Source organism: Ctenopharyngodon idella, chromosome 16 (assembly GCF_019924925.1).
Source record: "Ctenopharyngodon idella isolate HZGC_01 chromosome 16, HZGC01, whole genome shotgun sequence".
NCBI classification, from domain to species: Eukaryota; Metazoa; Chordata; class Actinopteri; order Cypriniformes; family Xenocyprididae; genus Ctenopharyngodon; species Ctenopharyngodon idella.
Window position 1 is genome coordinate 13,453,801 of NC_067235.1, and position 13,244 is coordinate 13,467,044.

The following is a 13,244-nucleotide window of genomic DNA, read 5'->3' on the forward strand; positions in this document are numbered from 1 at the left end:
CACGGACCCATCAGTGAATTATTACAGCATAACTTTTCTTTACAGGCAAATCCTTTTCCAAATGTCTATGCTAAACTGCCAGTTGAAGCAGACTCGTTTAACAGTAACTCCATTCCTGTGCAGGGCTGAAGGCTTAGATTGTGGTTTGGCTATAGACTAGATTCCGCCATACCTGACACTATACTTCTTTGATTGGTTTTTCAGGGTGGTAACTGTATTTCACTATATTCCTGAGCTTATGCTGAATCACTGCTTTATTTGCAATGAATGGGGCCTTTCCATCCAACGCCTTGCGGCAATATATCAGCATGGAGCTCGGCAGTAAAGGTTATACAATAGCATGCACAGTAACTTAGTGTTAGAGTCCACTATTTATATGTAGGCTACTTTCTTTCTTTTTTTTTTTGACTAAAAAGAAACTTTGTTGGTCATAAAGCCAATGGGAACTTGGTGTCCTGTAATATCATTAATCAAATCGTAATGTTAGAGGTTCATTCTTCTTGCTCTGAGAGTAACATTGAGATAAAGGTCAAGATAATATTTACGTATCCTTGATGAGAGGATACATTGAGAAACAACACTCAATCACGTGGATTGGAGCAGGGTTAGAGGAAGATAATAAAAGGGGGAGAGTAAAAGAAAAGCTTTCAGAAAATTTTTAGACTCAATAAAGAACAGCATGTGTATCTCAGCGGTGAGTGTGGTGCTGTTACTGTTCATTTTGTGGATGCTTGTGGTCCAACTCTGGAGACAGACTAACAGGAAAAGTGATGGAGATGCCAAAGCAAGCAACAAACCTGAAGGTAGGTGGTTTGATTCAATTTAGAGCTGTGGTGGCGTAGATTTAAGAATATTTCCATTGATAACCTGAATACTAGTGAAAAAGGAGATTGTGAAATTCGACAGCTCTGCTCCATTTTAATATGTACGTGTCTTTCCACTGACCTAGCTGCTGTGCCCAAACTCCTGCACTCCCTCTCTAAGCGCTTCCTTAGTCCTCTTTCTCCTGCTCTTCCTGGTCCATTCTCTCTCCCTTTGCTGGGCAACATGCTGGATCTCGCAAAAGATCATCTGCCCATCCACTTGACTGCACTGGCGCATCGCTATGGAAATATCTATCAGCTCAACTGTGGCAGCACAAGTAATTCATCTTTTTATTTTATCTCCATGTTAGTAAATTTCATGAACTATGAACCACATGTACTCATGTAAATGCAGAATTACATAAACTTTGTTCATAAAAAGGGGATTAGTTGACAGAAGGCTTATGTTTCAATAAGGTATAATTCTGAATAATTTAAAATATGTAAATATTTCAGTTTTTCTATTGTTTTATTGATGTGTAGCATATTTTATTTCAACTTTTTATTACTGATTTTCCAAGAAAATATTTTAAATAATATAAAAAAAGAAAGAAAATAAGAAAATATTGTTTTTGTAATGTTGTCATATTTGTATTGTTTTATGTTGTCTTTTTTATTATTATTAAATTATTTAATAACCAAAACAAAGGTTTGATATTTTAAATATAACATTAAAATGTGACCTTTTTTGCTGTTCCATAATAATTTTATGGTTTATAATTGTTTCATTGTTTATTTTTTTCTGATCAATAGCAAAAAATAACAACCTGAGAAATATTCAGTGGAGTAAAAAAAAAAAAAAATGTGGCAACTACTGTCTCCCTTAACAATCTCTTTTCATGTCTTTTATTGTTTTTTGCAGCCATGGTGATATTAAACAATAGTGAGATCATCCGTGAGACTCTGATTAAAAAATGGTCTGATTTTGCTGGGAGGCCTCATTCATATACAGGTAACTTAGTTTGATTAACTAGCCCAGCAGTCAAATGATTATCTTTTCAGAAAGACTGTCTATATATCATATGTCATATGTGTTTGTTCTTGTACCTCACTCTTAGCTGATATAGTGTCAGGTGGTGGGCGAACCATTTCTCTGGGTGATTTCAGTGAGGAATGGAAGGCTCACAGGCGTGTGGCACATAATGCTCTGCAGCGCTGCACGACTGATTCCCTGCACTCTGTCATAGAAAAGCAAGCACACCATCTCTGTCAGGTAAAGGGCAGATACATACACACACACACTGAGACTTCATGTTCAGCTGAACATTGACACTATTTTCTTTTAGAGCTTCTGTACAGCCGAAATGAACTGTTGCATCATTGAATCATTTTCCTGTTATCACTGTAAAGCTGCTTTGAAACTATATATAAAGCGCTATATAAATAAAGGTGACTTGAAGTCATCATAACATACTTTGATCAGTTGCCAGGTCACAGGTCAAGTACAGAAGATCAAGAAAATGAGAATGCAAAATTTAGGAAATGATAAGCACCCTTTGACACACACACACACACACACACACACGTCGAGTTTCCATGTTTTATGGGGACTTTCTATAGACATAATGATTTTTATACTGTACAAACTGTATATTCTATCCCGTAACCCTACCCCTAAACACAACCCTCATAGAAACCCTAATTTCTGCATTTTTACATTTTCAAAAAACATAATTTAGTATGATTTATGTCCCCACAAGGTAAAAAATGTAATGTTTTACTATAGTCCCCACAACGTAGGGTTTACCCAGACCACACACATTTACTTTACTATCAAATAACATGGTTATTTTTTAGGGTCTAAGGCAAAAATTTGGATTTTTTTTAAATTTTGGATCGTTGGACTTTTTTTTGTGTGTGTGTGTGTGTGTGTGTGTGTGTGTGTGTGTGTGTGTGTGTGTGTGTGTGTGTGTAAAATAATTATAAATACCACTGATACAGACTAATCTCTTTAGACAGCCCTGCCCCTTAAAAGAAAACATTTTGTGGTTTTGAAACAGGTGTTGCGGGACTACAAAGGAAAAGCAGTGGATTTATCTGAAGATTTTACTGTGGCCGCGAGTAACGTCATCACAACACTAACCTTTGGCAAAACTGTAAATCATGTTTAATTTTATTTAATTTTATGTGTCCACAATTTCATGGTCTCACTCACAGTGAAACCTCCTGCTGTCTCTCATTGCGACAGTATGATAAGAGTTCAGAAGAGCTGCAGAAGCTGCAGGACTGTCTGAATAAGATTGTGTCTCTTTGGGGTTCACCGTGGATCTCAGCGCTGGACTCCTTCCCTCTGCTCAGGGTAACACATTTGATTTTAACCTCCAAGTAGCTGAGTTTTAGAATTGTTTTGACCCAAGATTCATTTCATTTGTACCCTTTTTTGACATTTTTTTTCCTCATAGAAATTACCCAACCCCCCATTCTCTCGTCTCATGAAGGAGGTAGCTAGACGTGATGAACTGATAGGGAAACACATAGAGGAGTTTAAGGTAAGAATAAATGGTCAAATGATGAATGTAATGATCAAACATAGTTAACTAAAATTTGCAAAATACTAATCGAGTGATGTGTGCAGAGAAGTGACCATAAAGAAGGCAACACACTGACTTCTTCACTTCTGCAGTGCCTTGAACCACCACAAGGGGCAGCCAATCAAATGGTGAGCAAAGGAACATGTTTGTTTGGAGGTTTCTAGGCCAAAGTTTCCCTAACTGGAGACCTCAAAATACTGAAAAATAAAAAGTATATTTTGCTATTGAATAAAAACAGGCATAACATCCTGTTTGAATGTCCTGATTTGTTTAATGTATAAATCTATGAATAAGTTTTTAGCTTTTTTTGTTCTCATAAAATGCTGAAAAGAATAAAGGAAATAACTTGTCAAGTAAATTAAATATATTTTCTTTAATCTATTCAACACAGTACAGTGTAAAAAAAAATACAGTATTTTCAAGCTGTTCCAACTATGGATCACGTACATGCACATTCAAATGTAAACAAACAGACGAATCTTCTAGAGGTTGCTTGTTGAAATTTTGCAGACAAAATCTAGTCAATTTCAATTGATTTGGAGTTTGGCATGGGGGCGGAAAAGTATAGAATCCAATATTGTTGAATAAATGCAAAATATTGTTGTCTCTTATACATAGACTCTGACAGACACTCATGTGCACATGACTACAGTGGATCTGCTGATTGGAGGGACAGAAACTACTGCGGCCTTGCTCAACTGGACTGTGGCCTTCCTTTTACACAGGCCTGAGGTACCTACTTTTTTCTATATTTAAATGTCTTATCTACAAGCAGTGTTGTTCAATCCTGGCCCTGGAGGGCCAATGTCCTACAGAGTTTAGCTCCAACCTGCCTGGAAGTTATGCTAAGTTATCCTGAAGACCTTGATTATCTTGGTTCAAGTGTATTTAACTGGGGTTGCAGCTAAACTCGAACAGGACATAGGGGAGAGTGGGGTAAGATGAGCCAGTGGGTAAGTTGACCCACCCCCTGTATCTTGGCAACCGTACCATTTTATTGTCATGTGACCATATATTTTAGAACCACCCATCATTTCTGCCAGACTGTGAAAAGGAGAAGCACATGAGAGGAGTGGAAGTCGCTTATTTACTTTAAAAACTGTTTTTGGCTTGTCAAAGTAAAATTTTAAAATAACAGATGTAATGGCTGTTTCATCAAAGCAAATTTGTCCAGGTCTAAAAATATTTATGATGAATATTCGTGATTTTAGCAACGTATAAAACCATGCAAGTCATTTAGCTAAATGTTATTCTGAACTGGTAAGCTAGCTAGCTTTTCCTAAAATGGCAGCTATGGGGCAAAGTGAGCCAAATGCTGTGGGGTAAATTGAGCCAGCGTTTTAACTTACCCCACGATAAGGCGAATTTAAGTTAAATCTGAAGTATAAACTGGTGTCATTTCAATGTAATTTTACGCAACTGGTTTAGTTTATCTTTATTTTTCGAGTTTATTTGATAGGAACAGTGTACAAGTACACCAAATCCTTCTCTGATACGAACCAGAGGATGTTTAATCATATATCTCTTTTCACCTGTAGTCTCTAATGGCCTAACATGGTTGACATTGCAGAAAAAATTACCATGTCAAGAACCTTTTGACTAAAATGTTTATTAGTTTCAGTGACATTTATTCATTCTTGTTTAGTTTTTATTTAATTTTACTCAACAAACTCTCTGTTTAGTCTGTTTATGGGAAGGTTACATCTTTGGTGTTCAACATATTGTTTCAGAAATGCAAACAATTAAACATACTGAAATTTCAACTTCATTTGGTTGGTTTTATGTTGTTTAAGTTAGCTTTAATAAAAGAAATATTTGTAAAATAATTTAACAAAGAATATTTGTAAAAGGAAATGTGATTATTAAATTAGTTTTTAAAATAGGTACATTATCTTTAAAATTTTGCATGGGTTTGATTCAGATTCAGTTAGATGGTCAGTTTACACCCACCTACTGACTCGGATCAACTTACCCCTTACCTGGGGTAAATTGAGCCAGAGGAACACTTTTTTTATAAGAAGCCATATTTTTAGAACCCTTTGTCATAGATGTATTCTGATCATTTAAAACAACATCCTGAAATTACTTTAAATACTTTCATTGTACTTCTGCCTCATTTTCCCTTATCTTGAGGACCACATAAGTAAAAAATGGCTCATCTTACCCCACTCTCCCCTACAGGAGCAGGAATGGATATCCCTTTTCTACAAATCTATAAACAAACATTCAGCACAAAATATTTTCATTCTCTCACCGTCCAGGTTCAGAATAAAGTGTACGAGGAGCTGTGTGGTGTGCTAGATGTGCGGTACCCTCAGTACAGCGACCGACACAGACTGCCGTATCTGTGTGCGCTGATCAATGAGATGTTGAGACTACGGCCTGTAGCTCCCCTCGCCGTGCCTCACAGAGCCATACGAAACAGCAGGTGAGCATCAGGTGAAATCAGTGCTGTGATTACTCGCAATTAGTTTCACTTTGTCATTAGCATGTTGCTGAAGTTGGCACAATAATCATAAATGCCTATTTGAGGTTTTTGTTGATCTAACAATTCATTTTTGTTTTTCATTCTTTCATAAAATTACCCAAATACAAAAGTGTTAGAAGTACTAGATTTGAAGAGCTTTTATTTTTTGAGATAGCTAACCAGCATTTTTCTAGCTACCTAATAATAGCTGGAGAGTCTCAGGTAATTTACCAGCCATTCAGCTAGTTCTTTTACAGGCCAATTAACGGAAGGAAGTACGGTGTATTATGCTCTACATTATGTGCCCAAAATATAATATAAACCAGTGGTTCCCAACTACGTTCCTAGAGGCCCCCATCTGACACACCCATTTCTGGTCTTGGAGTCTCTGCTAATGAGCTGAAGACCTGATTCAGGTGTGCTTGATCAAGGAGACATGCAAAATGTGAGCTGTGTCTCATTTCATTTAATTTCGAAGGCTGCATCCTCCAGAGGACAGGATGCGGTATACGGAGTGTCCTTAACCAGAATTAAATGAGACGTTCTTCGTAGGACACACGGGCAGGAAAGGAAACAGGAAGTATCACGTTGCTATGCCAACACGTTCACGGCAGCGTCGTTGTGCTCTCACAACAGTTAAATGAATGAAAATTATTTATAAATTTGTAAAGTAATTTGAAAAGAAAATGTATTTACTTGTTTTATTTTGGTTAATGTTTGAGGAGCTGGCATATGTAAAACTCTTTTTTTTTTTACTTTTCTGAAATGATACAGCCTCAATGATGTATGCAACCTTCGAATGTGACCTCCGGAGGACACAGACTTCGAAATGAGACACAGCTGTGCAGTGTTGGGGGGCCTCCAGGAATGTGGTTGGGAACCACTGATATAAACTACATGCAGCTTATTTGTCCACAGTTTAAAAGCAGCAGAAATATTTTAGTTTAAAGAAATTTGATTGGTGCAGAATTTTGCTACTTGCTAAGACTTACATTATCCCAAATGTTTCCAAGAATGTTTAAATGCAGAGAAATAAGCAATTTTAACCCGGAGACGGACCGTGTCCGTGCATCGCCTATCAATGACATCATACTCGTGTTACCCTCAATTTCCGGTTTTATTTTGTAGAAACCATGGAAACACCAAAGACGCTTTAGTATATTATGTGTTTTATTAGCCAGTGAGCAACTGTTTAGATGGATACATTCATCAACAGAAAACTAATCATGTTATATAGCTTAACAGAAAGTCTTATTGTTTAAATCTCGTTTTCTTGATTTACAGCGAGTACCATGTTTTACCATGACTAATATCGATCTAGCTTACTGCAGTGTGTCTCATAACAGCCGCCGAGCGAAAGCAGAGTAGCATTATAACAACTTTCAACACACAAATGTATCCAATATGATAAGACAGCGCTGCTTTACCCCACATATGCTTGACCGGAAGAAGTGGAAGCAGTCGTCTACGGCATAATAAAAGTTCTCACTCTGTCCTACTCTGCTTCATACTACAGTAACGCTAATAATCTCATCCATGAACATGATTTCTGCCCGAGTCCCGTCCAGATTCTTTTCCACCAGCTGTAGACGTGAAGACAACACCAAAGACTACGCCTTTGTTTTGAATAAGCGACCTCTAGTAATTTACATATTGTGGCTTTAATTTATGTTTATTTTTTATTTTTTTTATTTTTTTTTATTCAAAAAAGATTTGACCTCATAATCCTTTTTCAACCTTTTTAATCAAGAAAATGTCTTAATTGGATCTTCAGATGAAAATGACAGACTAGGTCTTCGCCAATCATTTAGTCCAACTGAACCCTGTCCCTGCAATCTCGTACTTCTGTTGCACAGTGACATTAATCTTAACAGCATTGGTAGCACATCCTAATATAAAGAATTACTGTTTGTCGCTGTTGGATCTATCTACTGATCAGTGGATTTATTAATTTTTCTGAGGTCTGAACTTTTTATAACTGGGTAAGAGCGTAGTTCAGTTGACAAATGAAATGAGCTGACATCGCTGCAAAGTTATTTCCAACTTCTTTTAACTTCTAAATGAAGAATGAAAAAGAAGTTCGTTGTGAGCCTTGAATCACGTTGCCTATTGTACATTAGGTGCGCATGAGTGCGAGCTTGAGCAATAAGTCACTGGCTGCAGTTCACTTAACGGCCAGCAGTGTTGCTATTAACAAGGGTTTCTGAATTCTACATATAGAGTCAGAATCTTTAAAGTAATTCATTCAGTCCTCTGTTCAGTATTGCAGGCCATTTCATCCCCAAGAATACAATAATCATTCCTAATCTGTATGGTGCCCACCATGATCCAGACGTTTGGAATGACCCATACAGCTTCAAACCAGGTACAAAACCACACAAGTCAGACTTCTCTAATTTGCATATTTACACACATAATGCAGTGCTCATTAACTGTGACAGTGAATCTGATTTATTTCAGAACGATTTTTGGAAGGTGGTGGCGGGTCCCTTCGTGCCCTGATTCCTTTTGGAGGGGGGGCACGACTGTGTCTGGGAGAGGCAGTAGCCAAAATGGAAATGTTTCTCTTCACGGCTTATCTGCTGCGAGACTTTCAGTTCCTGCCTGCCAGTAAAGAGGAGCCTCTGCCTGACCTGCGAGGCGTTGCCAGTGTGGTTCTTAAAGTCAAACCATACACAGTTATAGCACACCCAAGAGAACAGTAACTGATTATGAATAGAGTGCCTCAGGATTGAGTTACCCAGAAACGAGTTAGCATTTTTGAACTTCCAGTTTAATCATCCCAATGTCAAGGTTTTTTTTTGTTGTTGTTTTTTTGCATGGGTTAACAGAAGCTCAAGATATTTTATTTTTTAATTCTACAATATAAAACACATCAGTAATAACCCACTCATGATTTTTTTAAGCTTTTACAAGTGACCGAATGGGACTACAGAGGTTGTCAGATATTAAACGCCATCATGCCGAACAAGAATAATTGTCTACTCACTATTCAGCTTTTACAGCCTTCTTGAGTTGTGATCTTTATTAACCTATTCTAACTCCAACTTGTAGATTTTACACAAAGAGTTGTTGGAAGCTTAGTGATGGTGACACTGAAGTCACCATGGTGTAGACCATTTGTTTATAATCTAAAGTCTAGGCTTCAAAATTCATAAAATATGTGTTCATATGTAATATTATCTTGGTGAACAATACGTGTAAGAATCATAAACTTTTGTTGGTTACAGAGCTTATTTTTTGCAATTATCCAAAAGTCAATGGAAAAATGTTGAGGGAATCAGGGTGATGCTAACTTAAGGGACGGCCTACAGAAATGCATCATCTGCAGCACTCTAGCTGGAAACATTTTTCTTGTCATAAACATAGAGAGTAATGTGATTTAGGGCTTCTTTGGGTACTTTTGAGCAACAGCTTACTGTTTAACTAGAAACCTATGTGTCACAATAAATCAAATTCTGGTTAAATTGCGCTATAAATATATCACTGTAAAGAATTCTAATAAAGCTGAAGTAAAGCATTAAAATGGATGGCTAAATGCACAATGTCTAAGTAGTTTTAAGTCAAAACTTTTATTACATTTAAATTGATTAAATGCTAACATATTTCAATAATTTATGTTATAAAATATTTGATCATTTACATCATAAGCACCCTGTAGATCTATTTCTTCTATGTATTTTCTACAATTTTTTGCTATATCATTTAACAAGGCAGTCCATTGTCGACTAAGCTTTTTTTTTTTTTTGTCGACTTTTTTTTGTTTGTTTGTTTGTTTTTGATTGTCTGTAAACATGGTGATCAGTCTAAAGTAATAATAACTTAAAGGAACACTCCACTTTTTTTGAAAATAGGCTCATTTTCCAACTCCCCTAGAGTTAAACAGTTGAGTTTTACCGTTTTCGAATCCATTCAGCCGATCTCCGGGTCTGGCGGTACCACTTTTAGCATAGCTTAGCATAGTTCATTGAATCTAATTAGACCATTAGCATCTCGTTAAAAAATGACCAAAGAGTTTCAATATTTTTAAAACTTGACTCTTCTGTAGTTACATCGTGTACTAAGACCGACGGAAAATGAAAAGTTGTGATTTTCTCGGCTGATATGGCTAGGAACTATACTCTCATTCCAGCGTAATAATCAAGGAACTTTAAAAGTGGTACCGCCAGACCCGGAGATCGGCTGAATGGATTCGAAAACGGTAAAACTCAACTGTTTAACTCTAGGGGAGTTGGAAAATGAGCCTATTTTCAAAAAAAAGTGGAGTGTTCCTTTAAGATGTTTGAGTTTAACTGGGGAATTGTGCATTAAAGATACTGATTATTATAAATTTCTTGAATTCTTAAAGGTACACTCTATATTTTTATGTTGCAGAGATATCTAGCGGCATAGATGCAGCATCACACACACACATAGACATAATGGTTTTTATATTGTACAAACTGTATATTCTATTACCCCTACACTACCTCTAAACCTACCCATCACAGGAAACTTTCTGCATTTTTTGAATTTTTGAAAAACCCCATTTAGTATGTTTTTTAAGCCATTTGGTTTATGAGGACACTTCATTTTTACGTTGTAATACCCATGTCATTATACACATTTGTGTCCTCATAACCCATGTATACAAGAGCACATACACACACACCATGATTTTATGTATTCCATGAGAAACACTGTTGGATAACAGTGCGGTAACCGAAATGGTGCTGTTCCTCTCTCATCCACTAGAGGGAAGAACACACACTCTACCCGCTAAGCGCAGAACTGCACACACTTCCTGTGCTTGCTCCGGTTGTTGATAAACAGCGAGCACATGCTGAACGCAATCTTTGTCATTTTACCTCAGAAAAGTATGACAACTACTTTCATTTAAATCTTAATTCAGTAGCTTGAAGTTTTGCAATTTGCCATGTCTCTGTAAATACACGCTGAACAATGAAAGACCTCATTTACTGCTCAGGTAGGGCGTGACAGTCCTATTCGCTACAGTACAATTTCCAGCTGTTAGTAAGTAACCTAATTTGTAGTCACATTACTATTTTAATATACATATAGCTTTTTTTAGGGTTTTCATTATAGCTGTGTTTTACCACCAAGTTTATTGCTTTGTCCAGTGAGAGTTTGTATGTCTGCCAGTAGTTGCAAACTTCCCTTATGCTTTCATTGTGATTTCATCCTTTGTATTTCAATAGTATTATACTTAACATGTTTTTAGTGTACACTTAAATGTGCATCTGTGATCTATGTGTTCATAGGGCACTGATGGATTTTATAAAAGAGTTTACCACAGCCATTACATTTATGATTTTGTCTGTCTCATCACTTCATGCTGCATATCAGCTATTCAAGGTAAACGTCAATTCAGTGTCTTGAATGCAGTGATTATATATATACTATCAGTAAGATGCATGTGTTGCACTATTATAATTTTTCGTTCTCTGTTTGCAGGATCACAGAGCTTCGTCAGTGGGCTTTCTTCTGATTGGCTGCTCCTCTGTCCTTTCATTCTTTTCTCCCAGTAACCAAATTATCATGTCACTCCAGAACGATCTAGAATGGGCAGGTGAATCACTTGGACCTGCGCTTTCTACTTTTGACTTCCTGTGGCTTAGTGATGACCACATCACAGCCCGTATCCTCCTGATTGGCTCCACTTTTTTCGTAATACTTTCTGATTGGCTATCTCCAGATGGGTTGGTCATAATGTCACGCTGCCTGGCCTTTTCTACCCTTTCCTGTTCGCTGACAGTGTGTGCATTTGCTGAAAATGCAGCAGGGGCAGTAGGGAGTGTTGCCCTCAGTCTCCCTTTATTAGTTTCCCCAAGAAGCCGATCTGGATCTTTGGGTTCCCTCATGTTGCCTACAGAAGGACTCCTCAGCTGGATCCTTAAAGTCATCATGGCTTTAGGATGCTGGACCACCAGGAAGGCCCTTAATAAATACCTGCTTGATTTGAAAGGCTGGGACTGACTTAGGCAGCAAGTAATGTTTTCCAAAGATAACAGAGAACCACAAATTCTACATTTTTACTCCCAGATTACTAGCAGGCATATGTACTGTGTTTTACTGTTACATGTAAAGGCCTTCTATCTTAATAAGCTAACATTATGGTGTATTATACAACAGAAACTGGAGTTTGTTTACATCTAATCATATAATAGAGTTTGCTTATAACATATTAAATCCATTACAGTGACATTGAGGGATTTTAAAATCCCTAAGTGATGAATAAATTGTTTAGCATCATCAACAATGTAGTCCTTTGTAAAGAAAGAATGGGACTCTGTTTAAGTCAGTGTTGCCATGTCCACTTATTATAAGCAGCTTTGGTAAATGTGTGTGTGATAAATCTACTCATTACATATATATATATATATATATATCTACTCATATATATATTCAAAACTTTTTATTTTTGTAAAATGATATAATTATTGAAAATGTTTTCTGAATGTCAAAATTGCAACATAACTTTATTTAATGTGTGTTTTATACAGGTTTATAGTAAAATAAGGCAGTGAACAAAAAACCAAAGTAGGTTGTTTTGGTGATGATAGTTGCTTATTTTGGGATTGTTTTCATCACTCATTTGTTTAGCAAGATATGGCAACACTAGTTTAAATGTACATCGTATTACTTGTATGTACTGAGGACATGTTGATTCAAACAATGAAGCACAGATGATATATATATATATATATATATATATATATGTATATATATTCATACAAGTGCATCTCAATAAATTATCATTTATTTCAGTAATTCAACTCAAATTGTGGAACTCGTGTATTAAATAAATTCAATGCACACAGACTGAAGTACTTTAAGTCTTTGGTTCTTTTAATTGTGATGATTTTGGCTCACATTTAACAAAAACCCTCAATAAATTAGAATACTTCATAAGATCAATAAAAAAAGGATATTTTAAACAGAAATTTCAGGCTTCTGAAAAGTATATTCATCTCTATGCACTCAATACTTGGTTGGGCCTCCTTTTGCATGAATTACTACATCAATGCGGCGTGGCATGGAGGCAATCAGCCTGCTCAGGTGTAATGGAAGCCCAGGTTGCTTTGATAGTGGCCTTCAGGTCATCTGCATTGTTGGGTCTGGTGTCTCTCATCTTCCTCTCGACAATACCCCATAGATTCTCTATGGGGTTCAGGTCAGGCGAGTTTGCTGGCCAATCAAGCACAGTAACACCATGGTCATTGAACCAGCTTTTGGTACCTTTGGCAGTGTGAGCAGGTGCCAAATCCTGCTGGAAAATGAAATCAGCATCTCCATAAAGCTTGTCAGCAGAAGGAAGCATGAAGTGCTCTAAAATTTCCTGGTAGATGGCTGCGTTGACTGTGGACTTCTTCTCTCCTCGTT

General features: G+C 36.8%; 1 protein-coding gene across 6 annotated transcripts; it reads left to right on the top strand.

Annotated features, from left to right (window-relative positions):
• The first annotated feature begins 72 nt into the window (after positions 1-72).
• LOC127496722 (steroid 21-hydroxylase) lies at positions 73-12,683 on the top strand. 6 transcript variants are annotated; one of them, XM_051864438.1, is made up of 15 exons: positions 73-803; positions 950-1,141; positions 1,726-1,815; positions 1,922-2,076; positions 2,864-2,959; positions 3,052-3,162; positions 3,266-3,352; positions 3,439-3,522; positions 4,013-4,126; positions 5,656-5,822; positions 8,123-8,226; positions 8,322-10,717; positions 10,828-10,874; positions 11,123-11,216; positions 11,316-12,683. In XM_051864438.1, the coding sequence occupies exons 1-12, from the start codon at positions 680-682 to the stop codon at positions 8,564-8,566; spliced, it is 1,569 nt and encodes a 522-aa protein (XP_051720398.1). In that variant the 5' UTR covers positions 73-679; the 3' UTR covers positions 8,567-10,717; positions 10,828-10,874; positions 11,123-11,216; positions 11,316-12,683. The 6 variants fall into 6 exon arrangements, with proteins under 6 accessions (XP_051720398.1, XP_051720399.1, XP_051720395.1 ...); XM_051864439.1 differs by having other exon boundaries at positions 8,303-10,874; XM_051864435.1 differs by having other exon boundaries at positions 8,322-10,874.
• Positions 12,684-13,244: the final 561 nt, after the last annotated feature.

Excerpts from the sequence above, each read along its gene's own strand:
- LOC127496722 (XM_051864435.1), top strand. The coding sequence starts at position 680 with ATGTGTATCTCAGCGGTGAGTGTGGTGCTGTTACTGTTCATTTTGTGG. Across the intron at positions 804-949 it reads AGCAAGCAACAAACCTGAAG|CTGCTGTGCCCAAACTCCTG; the intron begins GTAGGTGGTTTG and ends CCACTGACCTAG. Across the intron at positions 3,523-4,012 it reads AAGGGGCAGCCAATCAAATG|ACTCTGACAGACACTCATGT; the intron begins GTGAGCAAAGGA and ends TCTTATACATAG.